At 32.9% G+C, this 20846-nt stretch overlaps 2 protein-coding genes across 17 annotated transcripts; both read right to left on the reverse strand.

Moving 5' to 3' along the window:
- Positions 1 to 3514: 3514 nt before the first annotated feature.
- On the reverse strand, positions 3515 to 11915 carry LOC107425248 (protein FRIGIDA-ESSENTIAL 1). 16 transcript variants are annotated; one of them, XR_007241182.2, is made up of 9 exons: positions 11486 to 11915; positions 8789 to 9278; positions 8411 to 8640; positions 6817 to 8321; positions 6698 to 6735; positions 6304 to 6402; positions 5962 to 6035; positions 3948 to 3971; positions 3515 to 3846 (listed from the first exon to the last, which is right to left on the reverse strand). XR_007241182.2 is itself a non-coding variant. In XM_048474319.2 (6 exons), exons 1-5 carry the CDS (start codon positions 11709 to 11711, stop codon positions 6706 to 6708), a joined length of 2481 nt encoding a protein of 826 aa, XP_048330276.2. In that variant the 5' UTR covers positions 11712 to 11915; the 3' UTR covers positions 5446 to 6035; positions 6698 to 6705. The 16 variants fall into 16 exon arrangements, 5 of the variants coding, with proteins under 5 accessions (XP_048330276.2, XP_048330308.2, XP_048330319.2 ...); XR_007241180.2 differs by having other exon boundaries at positions 3948 to 3986; XR_007241179.2 differs by having other exon boundaries at positions 3948 to 4027.
- A 7749-nt stretch (positions 11916 to 19664) lies between these two features.
- On the reverse strand, positions 19665 to 20605 carry LOC107425163 (histone H2A.1). The gene is made up of 2 exons (XM_016035114.4): positions 20214 to 20605; positions 19665 to 20124 (listed from the first exon to the last, which is right to left on the reverse strand). Exons 1-2 carry the CDS (start codon positions 20448 to 20450, stop codon positions 19993 to 19995), a joined length of 369 nt encoding a protein of 122 aa, XP_015890600.3. The 5' UTR covers positions 20451 to 20605; the 3' UTR covers positions 19665 to 19992.
- Between the last annotated feature and the right edge of the window lie 241 nt (positions 20606 to 20846).

Raw genomic sequence — 20846 nt, forward strand, 5'->3', positions numbered from 1 at the left:
TTGGTTTTGGTCACCGGAGATTGGAATCAAGATTATGATTATGATCATGGATATGATTATGGATATATATTTTTTTATACAGTTACGGTTGTTTACATGTCCTACTTACATTGATATATTTTACGTATGTGTTAGTGGCAAAATGACTTTCCTAACATGCCCTGATCTATTCTTGGTATGTTTTAGTATAACAATTTTGAAATAGCCAATATACACTAATTTGTTCTTTGTACGTGTTAATAGCACTCTAGAATAGGCTTTATTGGATTACGATATGGTTTTTCATTGGATTTATGAAACTTTTGAAATCATGGCATTTGCTTTGCATCACATGTTATATGTATACATATATGCTTATATTACTTTGATATGTTGAGATTATAATCATCTTGGTGTAAGTGCTTAAAATCCCCTCACCCCTGTGTTTCCAACCTTTAAGGTTTCCTGTGAGTTCTAGTGGGTTAGTTCGGGGAGAGGAATGGATGAGCTTGTGTTGGTGCAAATTGAGTTGGTTGGTTTATTTTTGGTATTTTGGACATGGTTGTGTTTTTGGTGTGTTATTTAGAGACTTTATCTATGTATTTGGATATTGTAGTTCAATTTGAATACTAGTGAGGTTATTTATGACTTGTACTGGTAATTTGATTGGAGATACTACATTAAGTTGTATTGAGTTTAAGATGTGCTGTAGTTGTGGAATTTAAACACTAATATTGAAATTTTATATGGTTTTTGAAGTTGTTAGCTTTTTTATTTCTGCTGGTTTTACTAATTCCTCCCCCAGATAGAGGAAATTGATAATTTAATGAATAGTGCTAAATAAAGAAGGTACCGTTCAACAAGGATAAGCAAGATTTCAAAAAAAGGCTAGGTCTTGACAATTAGCTTAATGAGTTCATCATATCATCAATTTTTTAATTTGTTGTTTTACTTTTGTTCATTTATATAAGTTTTTTTAGATATATTAAAATTTCCTTCTTCTTTTTTTTAAAACATATTTTGAATCTTGGGTTTATGATTAGATCTATGGGATAAAATTTTTGTCTTCTACTTGAGAATTTCTCAGTGACAGAGTTAATAGCTCTCCTCTTTCTATTAGCTGCGGATTAACAGAGTTGATAGTTCTCCAAACTTGTTCTATTATTAGTGCAGTTGATTTTACTAAAAAGTTTATCCATCCAAATTAACCTTCTAACAAAATTTCAAGACCACCACTGAGAGACTTGTTCATCTCGTTGTTTCTTTTTTGTATCGCTTTACTTGAGAGGCTTGCTGATCTCCCTGATTTCTCTTTACTGTTTGCACATGCAGTTTAACATAATGTTTGTTCGGTTTGTGATAAAGTTTTGACCAGAAATGTTTTCTGAAAATCAGTTTGCAAACTTTTTTTTTTTTTTTTTCGGTCGTCGCTAATAGAAAAATGCTTGATTTTAATATTTTCTACTTATAAAAAATTCATCCAAACACATTAAAATCTATCCTTACGCAACATCTTTTATGGACCATTTCATCTTGTATTTTTTTATTCTTTTCTTTCATTGTTTTTTTTAACGTCAACATTACAATTATATGCATGATCCAAAAGGGAAAAATAAAAATAAAAAATAAATAAAGATCACAATAATATTTTAACGGGAGGGAATGGGCGATTTATTTCTGACCCATTGGGGCTTGATAATTGAGCCTATAAACACTACACACGTGTTCATCACTTTTATCCCATAGATCTGGTTTATAATGCGCCCATACTAGGACTACAACATTCTTCCCAGCACACCACCGAACCATCTACTTGGCTGTCTTTTCTTTTTTTTCTTTTTTTTTTTTTTTTCCTTTTTTCCCTTAATAACAATTTTTTTTTTTTGGTTAATGGCAGTCACTTTCCCATGCCATCCTCGTTCACATCAGCTCGGTTGACAAAATTTGGATATACATGTATTGGAAAGTATTACCGCGATAAAAGGCATTGGTAATATCTCCATAATTCTCACTCTACTTTTTTTGTTTGTTTTTAATTCCTATTTTCGTTTCTTTGGTGAATCCACCCAGACAACTATATCTTCCAAACCACTATTCTGATTCTTTTACTTGTCATTACTTACTAGACAAAATAAATACATTTATCATAGCCATCTATAAATTGTACACTGGGTATAATTTAGTTTGTAGTCTCAATTTATGAATTCAACAACCATTTAATAGTGTATTCAACAAGCATTTCATAGTGTGTGTGTGTATATATATATATAAATATAAATATATATATATATATATGTATATATATAAATAAATAAATATATATATATATATATGTATGTATGTATATATATAAGTATTCTTTAATATAAGATTATCATATCATTTCCAAAGAGTATATATTATTCCTTAAAATAAGGAAATAAGTAATCATATAGAATAGATATTTTGAAATTTTAAAATATACCAAACATGGAAATAATTAATCTTATAGAATAACTATTGTAATTCTACATCTATTCTGCATACTAACATATTCTATAGATAAAAAATAATAATAATAAATAGTAATAATAAGAATAAGAATAATAAGAATAAAGAGTATAAAGAAAGTATATTGTTAGAGAATCATTTTAAATTTCACTCCCTATTTTAAAATATCTCTCTATTATGGAAAATATGCTCTTTATTCTAAAAGATTTATTATGCTTTTATTTTTAAAGTTCATTGGTAATACTCCAAGTAGACCTAAGAGCATCTCCAATGGATTTTTGAAAAGCCTCATATTATCTATTATAAAGAGTTATACCTTTATTTCATAACTACAATAGGTTTTCAATATTGAAAAATTAAAATAAAAAATAAGACTTAACTCTTCAAAATTTGAAAGGCAGACCCACTAAAAATATAAAGTTTTTAATAAATTCATTTGTTACTCTACCATTTTTCATGCACAGTCATAATTAATTTAACCATTATAAAGTCACATTTTGTTTTTTCTAAATGCTACTTTACTATAGGGAGAAAATGAAAAAGAGAAAAGATATTCTCATAATTATAGAGAAATAAAAAATAAAAATTAATTGTAGAATATTATTTTTTTAAGCCGAGAATAATTATAAAGAGTGCTATTTTTTCAATAGAGATTGCTATCGAAATTGGATTAAAAAAAAAAAATCAATCTTTATTCTTTATAATTCTTCAAATGATCTTTATTTTAAAATTATGCTCTAAAATAAAGATTGAAAACGCTTTAACATTACATCTATACTGCCTGTGCCATATAATGGAACACTCATAAATTGTGATGAATCTTATTTTCTTTTATTACTACTTTCGGTAGCACCACAAGCACCAATTATATTTATTGAATTTGAAAAAAGTGATATTTAACATGCTGTTTATGGAGACATAAATGAGACATAAATACATAAATTAGGCTCAATGCAAACAAATGAAATAATGAAACGGCACCTTTTTTTTTTTTTTTTTTTTTTTTTTGGTAAGCATAATGAAACGGCACTTGAAATCCCAAATCTAGTAAATAAAATTTGGTGATACCAGTACTGTAGTAATATTTTAAATAAAAATTCCATGACACGCGGCAAAAGGATAAAAGCGGAAAGAATTAACAAGAAGAACCAACAAACAAAACAGAACAAATAGATACATCCATATGCATTCAATGTAGAGCTGCATATATGAGCTGTGAGCTCTTGCATCCAACGTGCATCACATATTCAATGGAAAACCGCCCACAAAACAAGATTTCTGTAGATGTTGCTGCGGATGCCAGCTCTCTTGACTCACTCTCCTTTGCTGGGCTAGTATGTATTCAAGATCAGCAATGGAAGTCCGCTTCTACCAACACTGCCAATCAAATTCACAACGAAGACCCAGAATTTGAATTCAGTCAGTCAAGACCAACATCGAACACTCCTACTGCTTCAACAAAGAATCCCCCATCCAACCTTTTCATTTCAAATGGCCAGCTCCTACCACAAACATTCCTTTCTCAATCGAAGCAGCATCATGTAAGCAATCAACAGCACTATAGAGGCTCAGTACCAGCAACTCGCATTATTAGTAAGAAATCAAGTAACAAGATGGATGACACTGAAGTATCTGATACACAGTATCAAGAACAAAGAAACCAGGTGAAAAAGGAGCACACTGCCTCAAAATCATGGTTTGGCCGGAAAGTTTTCGAGTCATTTTTCTCCCCCTGTAGGGAATGTCAATCTGCTGACTCAACTGTTAAAGCTCATAAATTAAGGAGAAAATGTGAAATTGCATTAACTTGATGCTCTTTCTCCGTTACTGATTTTTCATTTGACTTCACTCGAGATTTAATTTGGTTATTTATGTGAGGAGCTTTTAACTCGGTTAATTATGTGAGGGGCTTTAGGCTGGATGAGAAAAAAAAATTAGTGATATTAAATAAAACTTCATATATGAGAATTTCTATTTTTTACATTCTGCTATACCCCCATTATGTGTTGCAATTTTTTTATGATGAATTTTTATATATTTCCTTAAAATCAAAGATTAATTCATTAGATTTAAAGATTTTGGATATTCATTCCCAAAAATACACTTTTACAGTTGGTCCGTGCATATGAATCTTTTCCTGATGACAAACTTATTTTAAACTGCATGTGTGGTGTATTTTCATGTCAAATATTTTTCAATGAGTAAAGATTTGTTTAGTATCGCAAGGTAAAAGGTTTGTTTGACTTTGTGGTAACAGCTATGCTATGATTTTTATACGGGTAATTCCCATCACACCCGTATTTCAACCGAACCTCCACTGATTTTCAAAATATTAATTTATACCCTTACAAGAGGCGCAAATGATAGAGATTGACGTTAAATCCAAATGGTGGGATTGAAATGGTTGGGGAGGTAGATGAAGATTTTCTGAAAGCAGTAGGGAGGTAGATTTTAAATTAGAAGGTTCTAGCTGAATTTAAGCCCAACTTTAGAGAGGTGAATGATATTGATCAGTTTCAATAACACTAATCTTTTTAAGACAATTGTTTTAAAGCCCTTGGTTAATTGTCTATTGTTTGAGCATCATATGTATAATTAGACCTGCTTCCTAGTTTGATATCTATTATTTTCTTCAAGTCCTACGAATCCTACAAACCCCAATTTTAATCTTTTAGAATTGTTAAAAAGTTAGCAGTGATAATAATTGGGCGGCTAGTGAATCTAAGCTGAAGCTATTCGAGAACATAGTTGTGTAAATAACGACATTGAGAAGAGGATAGAATCCTAATTGATGAATTTTTCCCTTGAACGTACGAATGTGTACAACTAACAGTGTCTACATGACCATGATGTGATTTTCTAAGAAAGATAATCAAATTAACATATTGTAGTCGTTCAATTCTTTTCTACTCTCATACATAGTACGACAACTTTTTAGGGAAATAAAAAATACAAATCTTCCAAGTCTATTGCATATCTGTTTAGTACATCTTTTTCCATCATGTTTCAAACAAATATACTTGTAAGACATAACGAAAGAATCTATTTTCAGATTAAAAATAAAGAGCAAAATGATCATTTATAGAACAAAAGTCAAGCCTTGGAACTTTTATAATAATATTACAGTTAGTTCCATTTGTGCGTTTTTGTTTTTCTTCTTTTATATATTAATTTATTTTCATTTTTCTCTTCCTTTGTGCATTATATAAATATATACAATATAGCTACATGCAACAAAATTCTTAAAAATTATTAAACCACCACAAAATCTGTATCACTGCACTTCAACAACAGTTTGTTTATTATCACAACTACTTATGACTTATGAGCAACATAGACTGACAATTTATCTAGCATAATGGACCAGACAATAATATAATATTGTTTAACAAACAAGACAGCCGCCAAATCATTTTACAGATATTTCACAAGAGAAAAACCGCAGCCATGGAGATAAGCCAAAGGCATATTATAAGAAAATAGAGAATGTACCTTAATTAACAAATATCTCCACCTACGTATAAACCATTCATAGACACAGGATCTGGAAACCACAACTATAAATCCTGAAAAGCAGAGTAAATCATTCACGAATAGAATAGCTAGACAAGCACCGCCAGAAAAATTGGAACTCCATTCAGAGGTTAAAACTCAGAGATAATTTGAATACCTAAACCAAACCCCAACAATTAAATTCAAATTGTACCCCCATTAGCAATGATAGTGTGTAATTGTAAATACACCATAACTCATGACATTTAAATTAATTCTGTATTTTTAATTCCGGGTGCCCCTAAAATACACAGAAGAAAGAAATGGATATGTGAAATTTACCCAAGGTAAGGTAAATGTTCTCCTTCTTGTTTCAAAGAAACTAGGTAGGCGTCGATTGGAACAGCAAAGGTATCAAGGGCAGTTCATTATGGGTATTTTCTGAAGTTGAAAGACTTCCAAATTAGGCAACAAAAAGCCAACAATAAGAAGGAAAAAAAATACACATTTTAAGGTAATAGTCCTTGTACCAAGATAATTACAATCTACATCTGTCACAAAACTAAATGTAATAAAAAGACAAAATAGCAGCAATTTGCTACAAAGTGGGTCAAATAAGCAGAAAAAGTAGTTGTCCAGATAAAATTATTTTACTTATGTAAAACGTGATTCAAACAAACTGTTCAATACTCCCAATTAGCAAAATGTGTAGAAAACTGTACAAAGAACACTTCACCTAGCATCTCAAGTTTTGCCATATTTATCAGCATATCCCTGCGAATCAATATAATTAATTGTCAATGCCGAGAACTTATTATTGCCAAACCCAAGATATAAATAATCTTATAGACTCACCTCAACAAGCTTATTGATTTTTAGACGAGATGAAGAAAGATATTGCTTGACTGATTCTGTGGTAGATGGTATCTGTTGGTGCTGCAGGGAGCTAAGAACCTTCTCAACTGCTTTTCTAACTATCTTGTTATGAGCATCCTTACGTAAATTACCCTCACGCCATTTTGGTTTTAACAACTCTTTCACCAAATCTACAAGAGCAGCACGGAAATGCCTCATAGGTTTTAATTCTTTATGCATATTTTCTCCCATTATACAGTCAACCTCCTCTTCTTTGTTTTGTCCAACCCTATCTACTTTTAAATCCTTTACTTGCCTTGACCCATCCCTTTGATGTCTACTATCACAATGCTCACTGATTTTGTTCATATTGATATTATCTTCAACATCAGATAGGTCCAGGGCATTCTCTTCTTTCGACAATGCCTCGTTTTGTGAGCCAACAGACATTCCCAAAGCCTTTGCTTCATTTGCCGGCATATCTTTCTCATGTGTATGGCAACTCTTATTTAACACATTCTCACTACGGATATTATGAGAAGAAACAGAATTTATATCTTCATTTGATGACAAGCCCACGGTCCCTGTAACAGAATCACCAAATGTTTGCTGATTGGATGCATTCATCTTGGATGATCCTTGGCAATAAAATGCTTTCAAAGATACATCTCCCAACTTGGGTAACTCAAAACTATCACGAAGTGGGTCATATTGGCTTCTTGGAGATGAGATTGCCGGAGGAATGAAGAAAGATGGTCTGAAGGGTACAGAAGGCTCCCAATCATCTGAAGAAATTTTTGATTTAAGTTCAGCAGAAGGCAATGATATGCTGGTTGAAGGTAAATTATCTAGCTCAGAACAGGAGATGGGAGAACTTCGTAGAAAGGAAGATGATCTGAGAGAGCTTGCATACAACGAGGAATAACTAAATGGCGGCAATCCATTCCCGGATGAAATAGAGTTACAGGAAAGCATGCCAGTGCCTAAAAGATGATTACTTGAGATTGAATTTGGAGAGTGGCTCAATGATGGACGACAGCTGCGGCTGCTAGCCAATTCCTCCAAGCTGGTAGAATGAGAAGAGAGCTTCCCAATACCATACTTATCTGCAGTTATGGTATACCCACTTGAAGAAAATCCATATTCAGGATGCAAGCTGTTCCTGAATACAGAACCACTTCTATTAGCCAGCAACAAATGGCTGCCGCAATCATTAGTAGGCCAATGTTGCCTCTTACTCTGTCTTTCTACATCCTCAAATAAGGGGGAAAGGACTGGATAACCGCTAGCGGAAGCCATTTGCTTGGCATCAGGACAAGTACCAACAGATAATATCTCTTTGTGAAGAGCAAAACAATCACGTTCTTCAGGAAATTGAATGCTTCTTTCACTTACTATCCGTTCTAATTTCTGAATACCTTCTGAAGTGAGATGCAAAGGAAATGCAGAGTTAATTCCAACTAAAGGAGCTATTGGATCATGAAAATCTGTACTGCCTCTAACACCTGTTACATGAGAAGGTGCTTATTAAATACATTGCAGTATGAATGTTTTTGATACCCATAGTCCACACTTCCTAAGACACAAGAAATACCTTCATCAAGCTGGACATCTTTCCTATTTGCAGCAAAAGCCACTCCCTCATCCTGCGCATGTGTATTATTCAGATTATCTTTTCTATGAAGAAACCTACACATACTACCTTTTATGCACCAACCCTTAGCAAAAAAGTCACAGACAATTGCTGGTCGTTTATCTCCATTATCAATCCCAGCACCAGAGGACAGACTTTGAGTACCAATCTCAGAAGCCAATCTGAAAATCCTAGTGGTTAATAAGATTTGGTTCAAGTATAATTCTGGAAAGATAAATAACTGGCCGTTATAAAAAGAGATATTAGATAAAAAGCAAGTAGTTTGACCCTCTAATAAGAAAAGTTCAAAAAAGATATATTACACCAGTACAAGCCCACCTTGATGCTGCTTGCTTTTCATCATCTCCTGACTGCTTGTCCGTTTGCTTAATTTCATCTTCTGGATCCCAAACATCATTGGCCTCCTTACCAAAGCAATCACGCATCTGTATGGCAACAACCGCACCTTTCCCAGTGACATGACATGAGTTGGTGGTTTTAGCAGACATAATCTCACTTTTACACAAATAAGAGTTGCTATTAGAATGGTGTTCGATGCAGCTTTTAGAGGAATTCTTATCTGTAAGGGTCTGAGCATCTTTCATATTATCTAGAAGAATTCCCTTATTTTCACCTAAAGACAAATATCTCCCAGGTTTTATACGTAGCCCCTCACTCTGTATATTCAAGGTTTCCTTCTTGGAACCAAAACTACTTTGGTCCACACCAAAGGCATTTGAGGGTAGCATGTTTCTAAATTTCCCTTGAGTGGATGAACCCAATTCCAAGCGCCCATAATGTTCCACAGACTTCACATCTTGTCTAACATCTATTTGAAGGAAAATTATATTTAGAAGTATAATAAAATGATTTTTTTTTTTTTAAATAAATGCTTGGAGCTTATACATAATCCCAAAAATTTAAGCTTCTACGAAGTGGGCCCAACTACATATATTAAGATAAACAATAGTAAATTATTTTAATACTACCCCTCATATGTACATCTACCCAGAAAACATTAATTGGGCTTTATATGTGCAAAAAAACTAACTAACAATTATGGAGGTTTAGCAGGATTTTAATACGAGACCATACATGTAACGCAACTCTAAATAGCATGCTACATTACCAGTGTTCCTAAAAGAAGAAGCTGAGATAGTAGCAAGAAGTTTTAATATATAATATAAATAGAGGTCCTTAAACATGTCTCTCAATAGGCTATCCATATTGACCTAATAATAAATTACCTCATCTTTGTGATTTTGAATGTAACAAGTATACCTGCATTGCTGCAGCAATAAATCAGGCCAAATATAGAAAAATTTAGGTCATTAATGTAAACATGCTTCACTACATATTATTAAGGGAAAAGAAAAGAAAGAAGCTAGAAAGAGAATAGAGTATATATGCCTTGAATCAAAATAGTGTTTTTTAAAAGCTCATCACCAACCATAAGTTGCTTAGTAAATTCCACAGATTTCCAAAGCTCATTGGATAGAGGGAAAGATTCACAAACATGGAGCAAATTGATGATGTTGAAGTGAATCTAACTATGTATATCAAGGTTCCACAACTAACCCCTGCCACTTCCCAAAAATATTGTAGTATGGCAATATTAATTTCTAAAGCTACAATTCAAAAGTTACTTTTTGTCATTATACTTGCAAATGTCTAAACTAGATGGTACACAAATTTCCACAACAGAGAGTGCATCTCTAGATCTAACCTAACCAATAATGCCATAATGGTTATGTGAATGACGTTAAGATAACCCAGCAAACAAGATGGAAAGTTTGTTTGTCTGCGATCATGGTTTTATGAATGCGACATATATGCTTTGCATACTTGGGCAACTTTGTTATACTGACTTTGATTGATAAAGCCTTTAAAGGAAGGAATATATAGGCTAATAACATCAAGGCTAAAAGCTATTTTGTAATCACTAAGTGCAAGTTTAAGGTGGTTCCCAATTGCAAACCTTAAAGGGGAAACAAAAGATATTGACGAAAGATCATGTCGTAGGCTCATATGCCACGTTCACTTAACAGAGTCTTCACATAGTTTCACATTGAGGTCTCTTCTCCACTGTGTAAAATCAGATTGCAATATAATGTAGTAGAATGCATGCAGGTTATACCAATTTACTTTATCCTCAAGATGACGGTGTGGCCTACAACATCAAAATATTAGGACCAGTTTGTCATGCAGAATTGGCCTCCGTCGGCCTAGACTATTTTAAGTTTGATCCTATCAAATTTAGCTAAATTAAAAATAGTCAAAATTTGACTGGACCATTTTAAATAGCTAAGCCCAGTCCCGTATTCCAAAAGGCACTAGAGTTGATTATGTTACTAAGTTATACTCATATTAATCTAGCTCACTTTTTTTTTGGTCCCCAAATAAATAATACTGATATTAAACTAGCTTTGAGACGTACCTTATTTTGCACACACACAACAGTTGTTTGCAATCCTCCTTTCTTGGAATATGTATCGATTGCAAGACAACTAATAACATAGCACACTTACAATGTCCACTGAAAAGAAAGAAAATGCTCAAAAGATTCTAATAACAACATGTGAATCCGATCACAAATTTATGAAGAGCTTAACCAACTCAATTCTCTAATACCAATACATAAAAATAAAAGAACTAACCCAATTATCAAAAGCTAAAATCAAGATGCAGAACATAGATGCATTCCTAATATAAACACTCCAATCACATACAGTTCACCTCACACTAAGGTCATATTAGAATAGCAAGAGTAATTTGACGACACAATGCTTCCAACTGCTATTCTAAGATTATCCAAGTGCCGCCAAAAACAAACAACATTTCACAATAAGCCCTAAAGAAATTAGAAACACAACTCCACGGACCAGAATGATGCACAGACAAATACTGTAGCTCTCTATAACGAACAAATAAAAAACAAAAATATAAATAAAAATCAAATCCATAGCATAACAACGTTAGAATCTACAAAAGCATTCGAAAGGATAATGCAATCAGTTGTAGATTAGAGCTATTTACCTTTATGATCATCATCAGCTTCAACTCGATCAACTTCTTCTCCTTCAACGTCGTCAACTTCTTCTTCTTCTTCTGACTCTTGTTCTTCTTCTTCTGGTTCTTCTTCTTCCACATCTTTTTCTACTTCTTCTTCTTCCTCATCTTCTTCAACCATTTGATCGTCGTCATCGACATCGGAATCGGAATCGAACAATTGGACGGCAGGCTGAGAGGGCGCGAGAGGCATTGGGGTCCGAGTGCTGCTGGTTTGGGTTTAGAGTGATTTTGAGGGGGAGGCAGAGCCGGACATCACTGAACCGATTCGCCACTAGATGGGAAGTACATGCGGCACGTATGTCCATGCGCATTATTCATTGACCCCCTCAGCCCATTTTTACAAAATGTTGCTCACATTGGATTCGCCCAATTTCTAGTTCAACTTTCTAAAGGTAATTTGGCCCAATATCCTCCTTTGAACACCACCGATGAAATATACCCTCCACTTAAGCTTTTTTTTTGTTTGCCCCTTGCTTTCTATTTTATCCCCGATAAAAGTTAAAAATTACTTTATTTTTCTTTTTTTATTCCTTCATGGAGAATTTAGTTCAATATCCTTATTTTAAGGGTCTTAACAACTCATATCCTTCAATTCATCAAACTTATTCTAGTATGAAGCACAAACATATTGCTGCAAGCAGTGATGCTATGTTATTTTTAGGGTATAGAATCTTCTTTCTTAGAGTTAAAAGTTTGTATGATTAATTGAGTATTCTCTTATTTCTTGTGCTTATAGAGAATGAGAACTTCCAAATGAGATATGGAAAGTTAATCTACCTGTTGAGGAGGTGCCTCCTAAGCTTCCAGAACCAGCCTTATTTATAAATCACGCTAGGGATGGGATGCAAAAGAAGGATTGGTTGTCACTAGTTGCAGTTCACAGTGATTCATGGTTGCTTGCTGTTGCTTTCTACCTTGGTTTGTGCTTTGGTTTCTACTGTGGATTAGTTTACTCATTCTAGGCGAAAAGAAAAATAAAATAAAATTGCTGATGCAATTGTTAAACAAATATTTATTTTAGAGCGAATTACCCCTTTCCAATACTATTCCACCTGTAAAGTGGAATTGAGTGCCCATTTCATACTGAAAACTTCTTGTATTGTGAGAGTAATCATATGCTATCTTTTGTATAATTGAGCTTTGTTGGTTGACTGGAAACACACATTATAGATGCTCATTTACATTCACTTCATAAACATTTTGATTTTGTTTTCAAAGCATTAACTACCTGTAGCACATGATGCATCTTTGAGCAACTTTGACTTTTATACAACCTTTTGTATGTCAAAGTTACCTTCTTAAAGGAAAACTTAATGTCTCAAAAGAAAGATATATATTCTATTGTATTCTTTCTCTTATTTAATTATAATGCTAAAGTCCAAATTTTGCTTCCAATAGATCTCTGAAACTTTAATAAAGATTGTTGACCTAGAGCTCTTCGTAATGTGAAAAAATAAATATTTATTGGCCTTTTGAGACATTGAGTGAAGACTTTGTGGTCTGCAGTTTTACCAGTTTCATCTATCTTCAGTTAGAAAGATTGCATTTTTCCTTTTTTGTCTTAATTTTATTCTTACCTTTACTATGAAATATTAGATGGTTAGCTGCTATTGTGTCATGCATGGAGAAGTTTAGTTGGCTTAATAATAAATATTCAAGTTTAATTTGGTTTGAGTTCTAGTCTAATCAGCTACCAAATATGGATTACGGACGGTCTTATCGGTAATTACCGATGATCCGTTAGTAATCATTTTTATTTGAAATTTTCCAAACTTGTCCAAAATTGTTTTTAGATTCTTTTGTTGAAGATCATTAAAAATGTTAGATTTGGCATGTCCTTGGTGGAAACACACATTATCGAAGTTTTTGGATTGAAAAAATATGAAAGTGGTGATTACCAATGGGGTTTCGATAATTACCGATGAAACTGTTGGCATCGATAATTACCTATGCACCATTGATAATCAATTTTTTTTTCCAATTTTCCCACATTTTTTTGATATTTTGTTGGATGATTTAGTTGAGAATCATTAATAAAGTTAGATTTAGCATGTCCTTGGTGGAAACACACATTATCGTAGTTATCGGGATGAATTGTTTTGATTTGGTTTGAAAAACTTGTAAAAATTGTAATTACCGATGGTGTTTTGATAATTACCGATGAATCCGTTAATAATTTTTCTAGCAACCATATATGGATTACCAACGGTCTTATCGATAGTTACCGATGACCCATCGGTAATCATTTTTATTTGAAATTTTCCAAACTTTTCTGAAATTGTTTTTGGATTCTTTTGTTGAAAATCATTAACAATGTTAGATTTAGCATGTCCTTGGTGGAAACACACATTATTGAAGTTTTTAGAATGAAAAAGTATGCAAATGTTGATTACCAACAGGGTTTCGGTAATTACCAATGAAACCATTAGCATCAGTAATCATATTTTTTTTCCAATTTTCCCACTTTTTTATGATGTTTTGTTGGATTCCTTGGTTGAGGATCATTAATAAAGTTAGATTTAGCATGTTCTTGATGGAAACACACATTTTGTAGTTATCGAGTTGAATTGTATTGATTTAGTTTGAAAAACTTGTAAAAATTGTAATTACCAATGGCATTTCAATAATTACCGATAAATCCGTTGATAATATTTCCATCAACCATATATGGATTACTAACGGTCATATTGGTAATTACCGATGACCCATCAGTAATCATTTTTATTTGAAATTTTCCAAATTTTTTCAAAATTGTTTTTAGATTCTTTTGTTGAGAATCATTAAAAATGTTAGATTTCGCATGTCCTTGGTGGAAACATACATTATCGAAATTTTTGGATTGAAACAATATGCAAATGTTGATTACCAACGGCCTTTCAGTAATTACCGATGAAACCGTCGGTAACGATAATTACTAATGCACCATCGGTAATCACAGTTTTTTTTTCCAATTTTTCCACTTTTTTTCAATGTTTTGTTAGATTTAGCATGTACCTGGTGGAAGCACACATTATCATAGTTTTCGGGTTGAATTGTTTTGATTTGGCTCGAAAAGCTTGTAAAAATTATAATTACCGATGGCATTTTGATAATTACTGATGAATACGTTGGTAATTTTTCCAGCAACCATATATGGATTACCGACGTTCTTATCGGTAATTACCAATGACCCGTCGGTAATCATTTTTATTTGAAAATTTCCAAACTTTTTCAAAATTGTTTTTGGATTCTTTAGTTAAGGATCATCAATAAAGTTAGATTTAGCATGTACTTGGTGGAAACACACATTATCATAGTTTTCGGGTTGAATTGTTTTGATTTATTTTGAAAAACTTGTAAAAATTATAATTACCGACGGCGTTTTGGTAATTACTGATGAATATGTTGGTCATTTTTCCAACAACCATATATATGGATTACCGACGTTCTTATCGGTAATTACTGATGACCCCGTCGGTAATCATTTTTATTTGAAAATTTCCAAACTTTTTCAAAATTGTTTTTGGATTCTTTTATTAAGGATCATTAGCAATGTTAGATTTAGCATGTCCTTGGTGGAAACACATATTATCAAAGTTTTTGGATTGAAAAAAAATGTAAACGTTGATTACCAACGGGGTTTCGTTAATTACCGATGAAACCGTCAACATCGGTAATCATATTTTTTTTTTCCAATTTTTCTAAATTTTTTCCGATGTTTTGTTGGATTCTTTAGTTGAGGATCATTAATAAAGTTAGATTTAGCATGTCCTTAGTGGAAACACACATTATCGAAGTTGTCAGATTGAATTGCTTTGATTTGATGTGAAAAAATTGTGAAATTGAAATTACCGATGGAATTTCGATAATTACCGATGGCACCATCAGTAACTTTTCCAGCAACCACCTGAAAGCCTAATATCGGTTACCGACGGTGTTATCAATAATTACCAATGACCCAACTTTTTGTGGATTCTATTGTTGATGATCATTAATAAGGCTAGATTTAGCATGTTCTTAGTGGAAACTCTCATTATTGAAGTTGCATAAGTTTTCATTTTGTTGATTTGGATTGAACAATTGGAGAATTTGCAATTACCAATGGACCACCCGTATTATGATGGTTCCCATTGATACATTTTTTAGCTATTCAATCGCAATTTTTTTGGGAAAATCACAATTATATTGTAGGTAAGAGATGTGCAACATAACATTAATTACGGCAACATAATTGTAAGATAACATAAGCAAATTACAAAGCATACATCCAGCAATCGAGCTACTACTTATAGCTAGCATTTGAGCATTCAAGCATAACAGACAATGATGGATTAAACTGAAATTAATAGATTTGGAACTTTTCCTTTGTCTTCTCGAAGACTAGTTTTGCAATGATAGCCCCATTGCAATCTGCTCTTTTGATCTCCAAATGAGCTTTTGATAGAAGTCAGCTCCCTCAATGCAGCAGCAATAAAATCATCAAAACCAATAGCAATGGCAGCTTTACGTTTTGCTTCATAAACCAACCTCTGTTTAGCATAAATATACAAACTATATTATAACTGTTAAGCTGACCCTACTAAAATTTCTCCAATTTGAAACTAATAAACGCTGTTTAATTATATAGTGAGTCATAATTCTTTAACCACTTGCTAAATATCTGACCAACTTCTTTAATTCATAGATTTGTATATTTTGTTTTATATGCTAAATAAAATCTGTAGATTGAGGAATCTCTTTCCATTTTCTGTTCAAGCTCATAAAAGGCTTGACTGAAAGCATTGTTCAATAGTTAGTTTCTCCTACAATATTCTAATCCTAAAGTATTTAAATTATATGTTCAGCAACAAGATCCATATTAAATTACAGTGCACCAAACGATAGAGAGGACTCCTGTGAAATAGAAGAAGAAAAAGTTTAGAATGACCACCTTGAAATACCTTCAGGATCAAAAGGAGCATGACACCATGCAAGCAAACTCTTGGGAACTTGGCCATTGGAAGATAAATTGCATTCTTGTAAATTAGAAGTTGAATAAAGCATCAATGTATGAGAATCATACTACAATAGGTTTTGATAAATGGTAAGGTAAGCATTATACAGTCGATTAGCTCAACTATCTTCAAGTTTCTGTACACAGGTTTTGGATACAGATGATCGACACCAAGAACATAACGATCAATCATTCCAGCAGAACCGTAGGCAAGTCCAAGATCTCTTCTGACAGAGCATTTCATCTATAATATTGGCAAAGAAATAAGAAAGATAGGAGAATTATGATGTAAGTTCAAGTATCATACTACAGGCAAGTACGTACTGTATAATTGACATAGAACAATTGGATTCAAAACATATGACTAAACATATCACTTTTATATTGTCAAATATGTTAAAAAAACTAATGTAAGGAATGGCTAATGCAGCTGTATATTAGATTTCAGAATCCATGTTCATCTATTCAAATCCATTTTCAAGACTGCCACTATTTACTACCCTGCTAATCTTCATTGATTTCAAAATTGTTCAAACTATCAAAAGAAACCTAGAAAATCCACTTCCTTCTCTCTGATTTCATAATCACTCTCTTATACATATAATCCATGCTTAGACACCCCACCAACCTCAGTCCAACTTTAACCTTACTTGTTTCTGTAAGGTTAAATTAACAAAATGCAACCAGTTACTAATTTCTTTGCTAGCTCAATTTATTTGATTTAGACTACTTGCAGTGTTCTACTTTATAATTAACCATGCCAACATTCAAGTCAACTATTGGAAAGAAGAGCACAAACGATATTGATAGGAATGAGCTACCAGAGAAATTCTCCTACTAAACATGAGATCTATAGACAAAAATGCAAGAGCATTTAACAGGGCGGACACATGATGGACATGTAAACCAATTATTCAAAAGCTGTACTTTTAAGTACAGTAAAATATCATATTATTCAGCAATGACAAAATAAATATCCCATTACTAAGAAATGCAGTTCAATTTCTTTATGTGACTACAGACCTAGACATTACAAAATCTTACTTCCATATGATTCTAGAGATTAAATTGGCTCATTAGACACCTACATATTATCATTTATACCACCACACATGACTAATCGGAAAATTGAAAATAACATTTCAATTTGGGTGCTCCCAAGCCCAGCAAGACCAATATTTTAAACAAATCAAGGTGACCATATGCACAACATAACATATCTGTATTAAATTGTTCATTCACACAATTATTAGGCACATGTACCAGGATTCATGAGTGAACATTAGTCTATTTATTTCAGGAACAAAATAACTCTTGTAAGTACAGTCAACAAACATATTACCAAAATTACCAATGTCTCAAAGGTCATTTGCGTGCTTCACTGTTATAATATAGTCCAATTCTTCTCACTTTCAAAAACTTTTTGATATTAATACAAACAAAATATTCAATATCAAATAAATTTACCAGTTATTTACTTCTTACATAGGCATTAAATATACATAAAAGTCAAAATCTAGCAATAGACAACTACTAAAAGTTGCACACATACAATTAATATATTAGACCAGATTATTACTACTCCATAATTTCAGAAGATCATATCTTCTCTTCTCACCTCTTAGTGTTTTGAAAGCTGTTCTGCTAGAGTGAAGTCCTAATGAGTCTAAATGGAGTATAATAGGTCTTAATTTTTCTTCCTTGTCTGGGAAACAACTAATCACTAGGCTTCAATGAACACTGAATACATTAAACACCAAGTAAAAAATCTTGCAGGAATTATAACCTTAAACTAAAAAGAAGGACAAGATATTTATTTATAACTTTTTGAGAGCAATTTAATAGTTACATCAAATGTTAGCCATCAATACAAAGGAGAAATTTAAATGTTCTCATAACTGAATTAGTACCATAGATGTTCAAGTCATCATGCTTTTTCTACTCTCCACTTTCCATTGATCTTTTTTTGAGATAACACTTTCCCTATTGTATTGAAATCATTCTAGTTTGGTATTTTGAAACTAATTCTACCCTTATTTGGTAGTCGCTGAACCATATTTACTATTTCCCTTAAATTCATTTATTTGGATAGGAACCAAAAAGAAGAAAAAGAAAGAAAGGGTCAAATAAAGCAATTATAAGTAAGTCACTTACTTGCATTTGGGGCATATTATACATTTCAAGAAATTTAACAGACCAAGGGACTACACCTGCTTTGATAACTTCATCATTTGGAGGGTTGTGCTCTACGAAAAATGCATCATTATGAAAGAAAATCAGAAGAAAAAAAAATGACTTCAATTGCTCATGATCATCATCAAACTATACTTGTAGTCCCCTCAAAATAATACGATCCATCTGTTTTTTTTTTTTTTTAAAAAAAAAAAACACTTAACATCAATATATTAAATATCAAAATTATTATCACCATCATCACCATTATTATTATTATTACGTTAGAAGAAACTTTCCTGGTTTAGCCTCTCCACCTCCTTAGGTGGCAATCGGTGTAGGTGCGCTTGACATTGTAGAAAATCCTTCCTATTCTCAATCTCACTTTTGACATCATCGTACTCCTTCGACTGCTCCAAATGGTATGCCCTCCTCCACATAAACTCATCCACTTCGTCCCTGCCAAAGTAACGATTTATGTGAGCCCTCCAAAAAGGGCACTTTCATGTCATTTTAAATTTTTATGGAGGATAAAATAGATACAAAAGGGTAAAACAAAAAAGATTGAAAGTGGGAGGGTAAATATCCTTAACGGCCTTCCAATAAGGACAACGGATCAAATTCCCCTTCCTTTGTTCCAAGAAACCCATTTCTTCATTGCGAGAAGCCCACAATCCTTGGTTCATGTATCTCTGCTTTCCTATTTTTCTTCATCCCCAAGAAAACCCACACACAAACAAATGGTGAGGAAGAGGTAAATGCATCATAGAATATCCAGGAGTGGACACCCCTAACATTAGTTTCTACATTTAAATTCAAAAGTTAAACCAAGAACTCAGTGGTTTCTTAACAGTAGCTTTAAACTGGGATTTCACATTTTCCCAATCTAACAATGAGTAAGAACTAACAATTGCATTTTATCCATTTTCTAAGTTATTAATTAAATGTGAATGTGGAAGAATAACAAACATTAAAAGAAATAAAATAAAAAAATTGGGATAAAACAACAAAGGATTTTATATTTAACATACAAAGCTCCTCATATATCAACTACATTTTTATGCACCACACAGCTTCAAAAGAACAAAACAAACCCAAAAAAGAAAAAAAAGAAAAAAAGGAAGAAAACCCTAAAACCCTATAGCGTAGAATTTGCTCCCAATTACATAAATAAAAGGGATTTCTATTCAAATTTGTAATCTAATATTATTATTTATTCTAAGTTAAGCCGTTTTGGGCGATTTCTTTGCTTGGGAGGCTTTATCGGATTCAGATGCGATGGAGGACTTCTTGGGAGCAAAACTTGGTGAATATGTGGAAGAACTCCTCAGCTGGCAATGGTCACACCCTGAAGCGATTTTCCCAACTCATCGTCGTTCTTCACTGCCAAAAGCATGTCCCTTGGATTTATCCTGTTCTTCTTGTTGTCACATGCCGCATTCCCAGCCAACTCCAACACCTGCTTTCCATTAACTAACTAATAAATTACATCAACAAAAAAAATATGAGAACAAAAATTTCAGATCTTATAAGCAATGAATGGAATACCTCAGTAGCAAGATATTCAAGAACAACGAGGAGATAGATTAGAGCACCAGTACTCGTATGATGAGCATAGCGTCCCTTTTTCAAGAACCGAGCGATCCAACCGACTGGAAACTGGAGTGGTGAGAAGAAGAAGAAGAAGAAGAAAAAGAGGAAGGAGAAAGGAGTTTGTTGTAGACTTGCTCGCCAACCAGATAGATGCCGATGGCCGCAACTCCGAGACCAAGATCGAAAGGGCATGGCAGAGAAAAAATGAAATAGCTTTTCATCTTATATTTGAAAAGGTTAATTTATGAATATCTAAAAATAAAAAACTAAAAAAAAACAAAAAAAACAAAAAAAATAAAATAAAATAAAACGGAATGGGTAGTTTTTGTTAGAACCTTTCGAATATGGGTATTGGGCCAAATTCCCCCTTTCTAAATTGTGTCAATTTTGCAACTAAACCTATGTCCTAAAAAAGCATTCAATCTCTGTCTTTCTGTTTGAATCTTTTTGCCTCTCAATGGATGAGTACAACACAAACCTTCCCACCAGCCACTTGCCCGGTTCATCCTTGCATGTGCTGCTTCGATTTGCTAATTTTGTTTTTTAATCGTCGCGTAAACTAAGTATAAATATGATTGAATTTCTGAT

Source organism: Ziziphus jujuba, chromosome 1 (genome assembly GCF_031755915.1).
Source record: "Ziziphus jujuba cultivar Dongzao chromosome 1, ASM3175591v1".
Lineage (NCBI taxonomy): Eukaryota > Viridiplantae > Streptophyta > Magnoliopsida > Rosales > Rhamnaceae > Ziziphus > Ziziphus jujuba.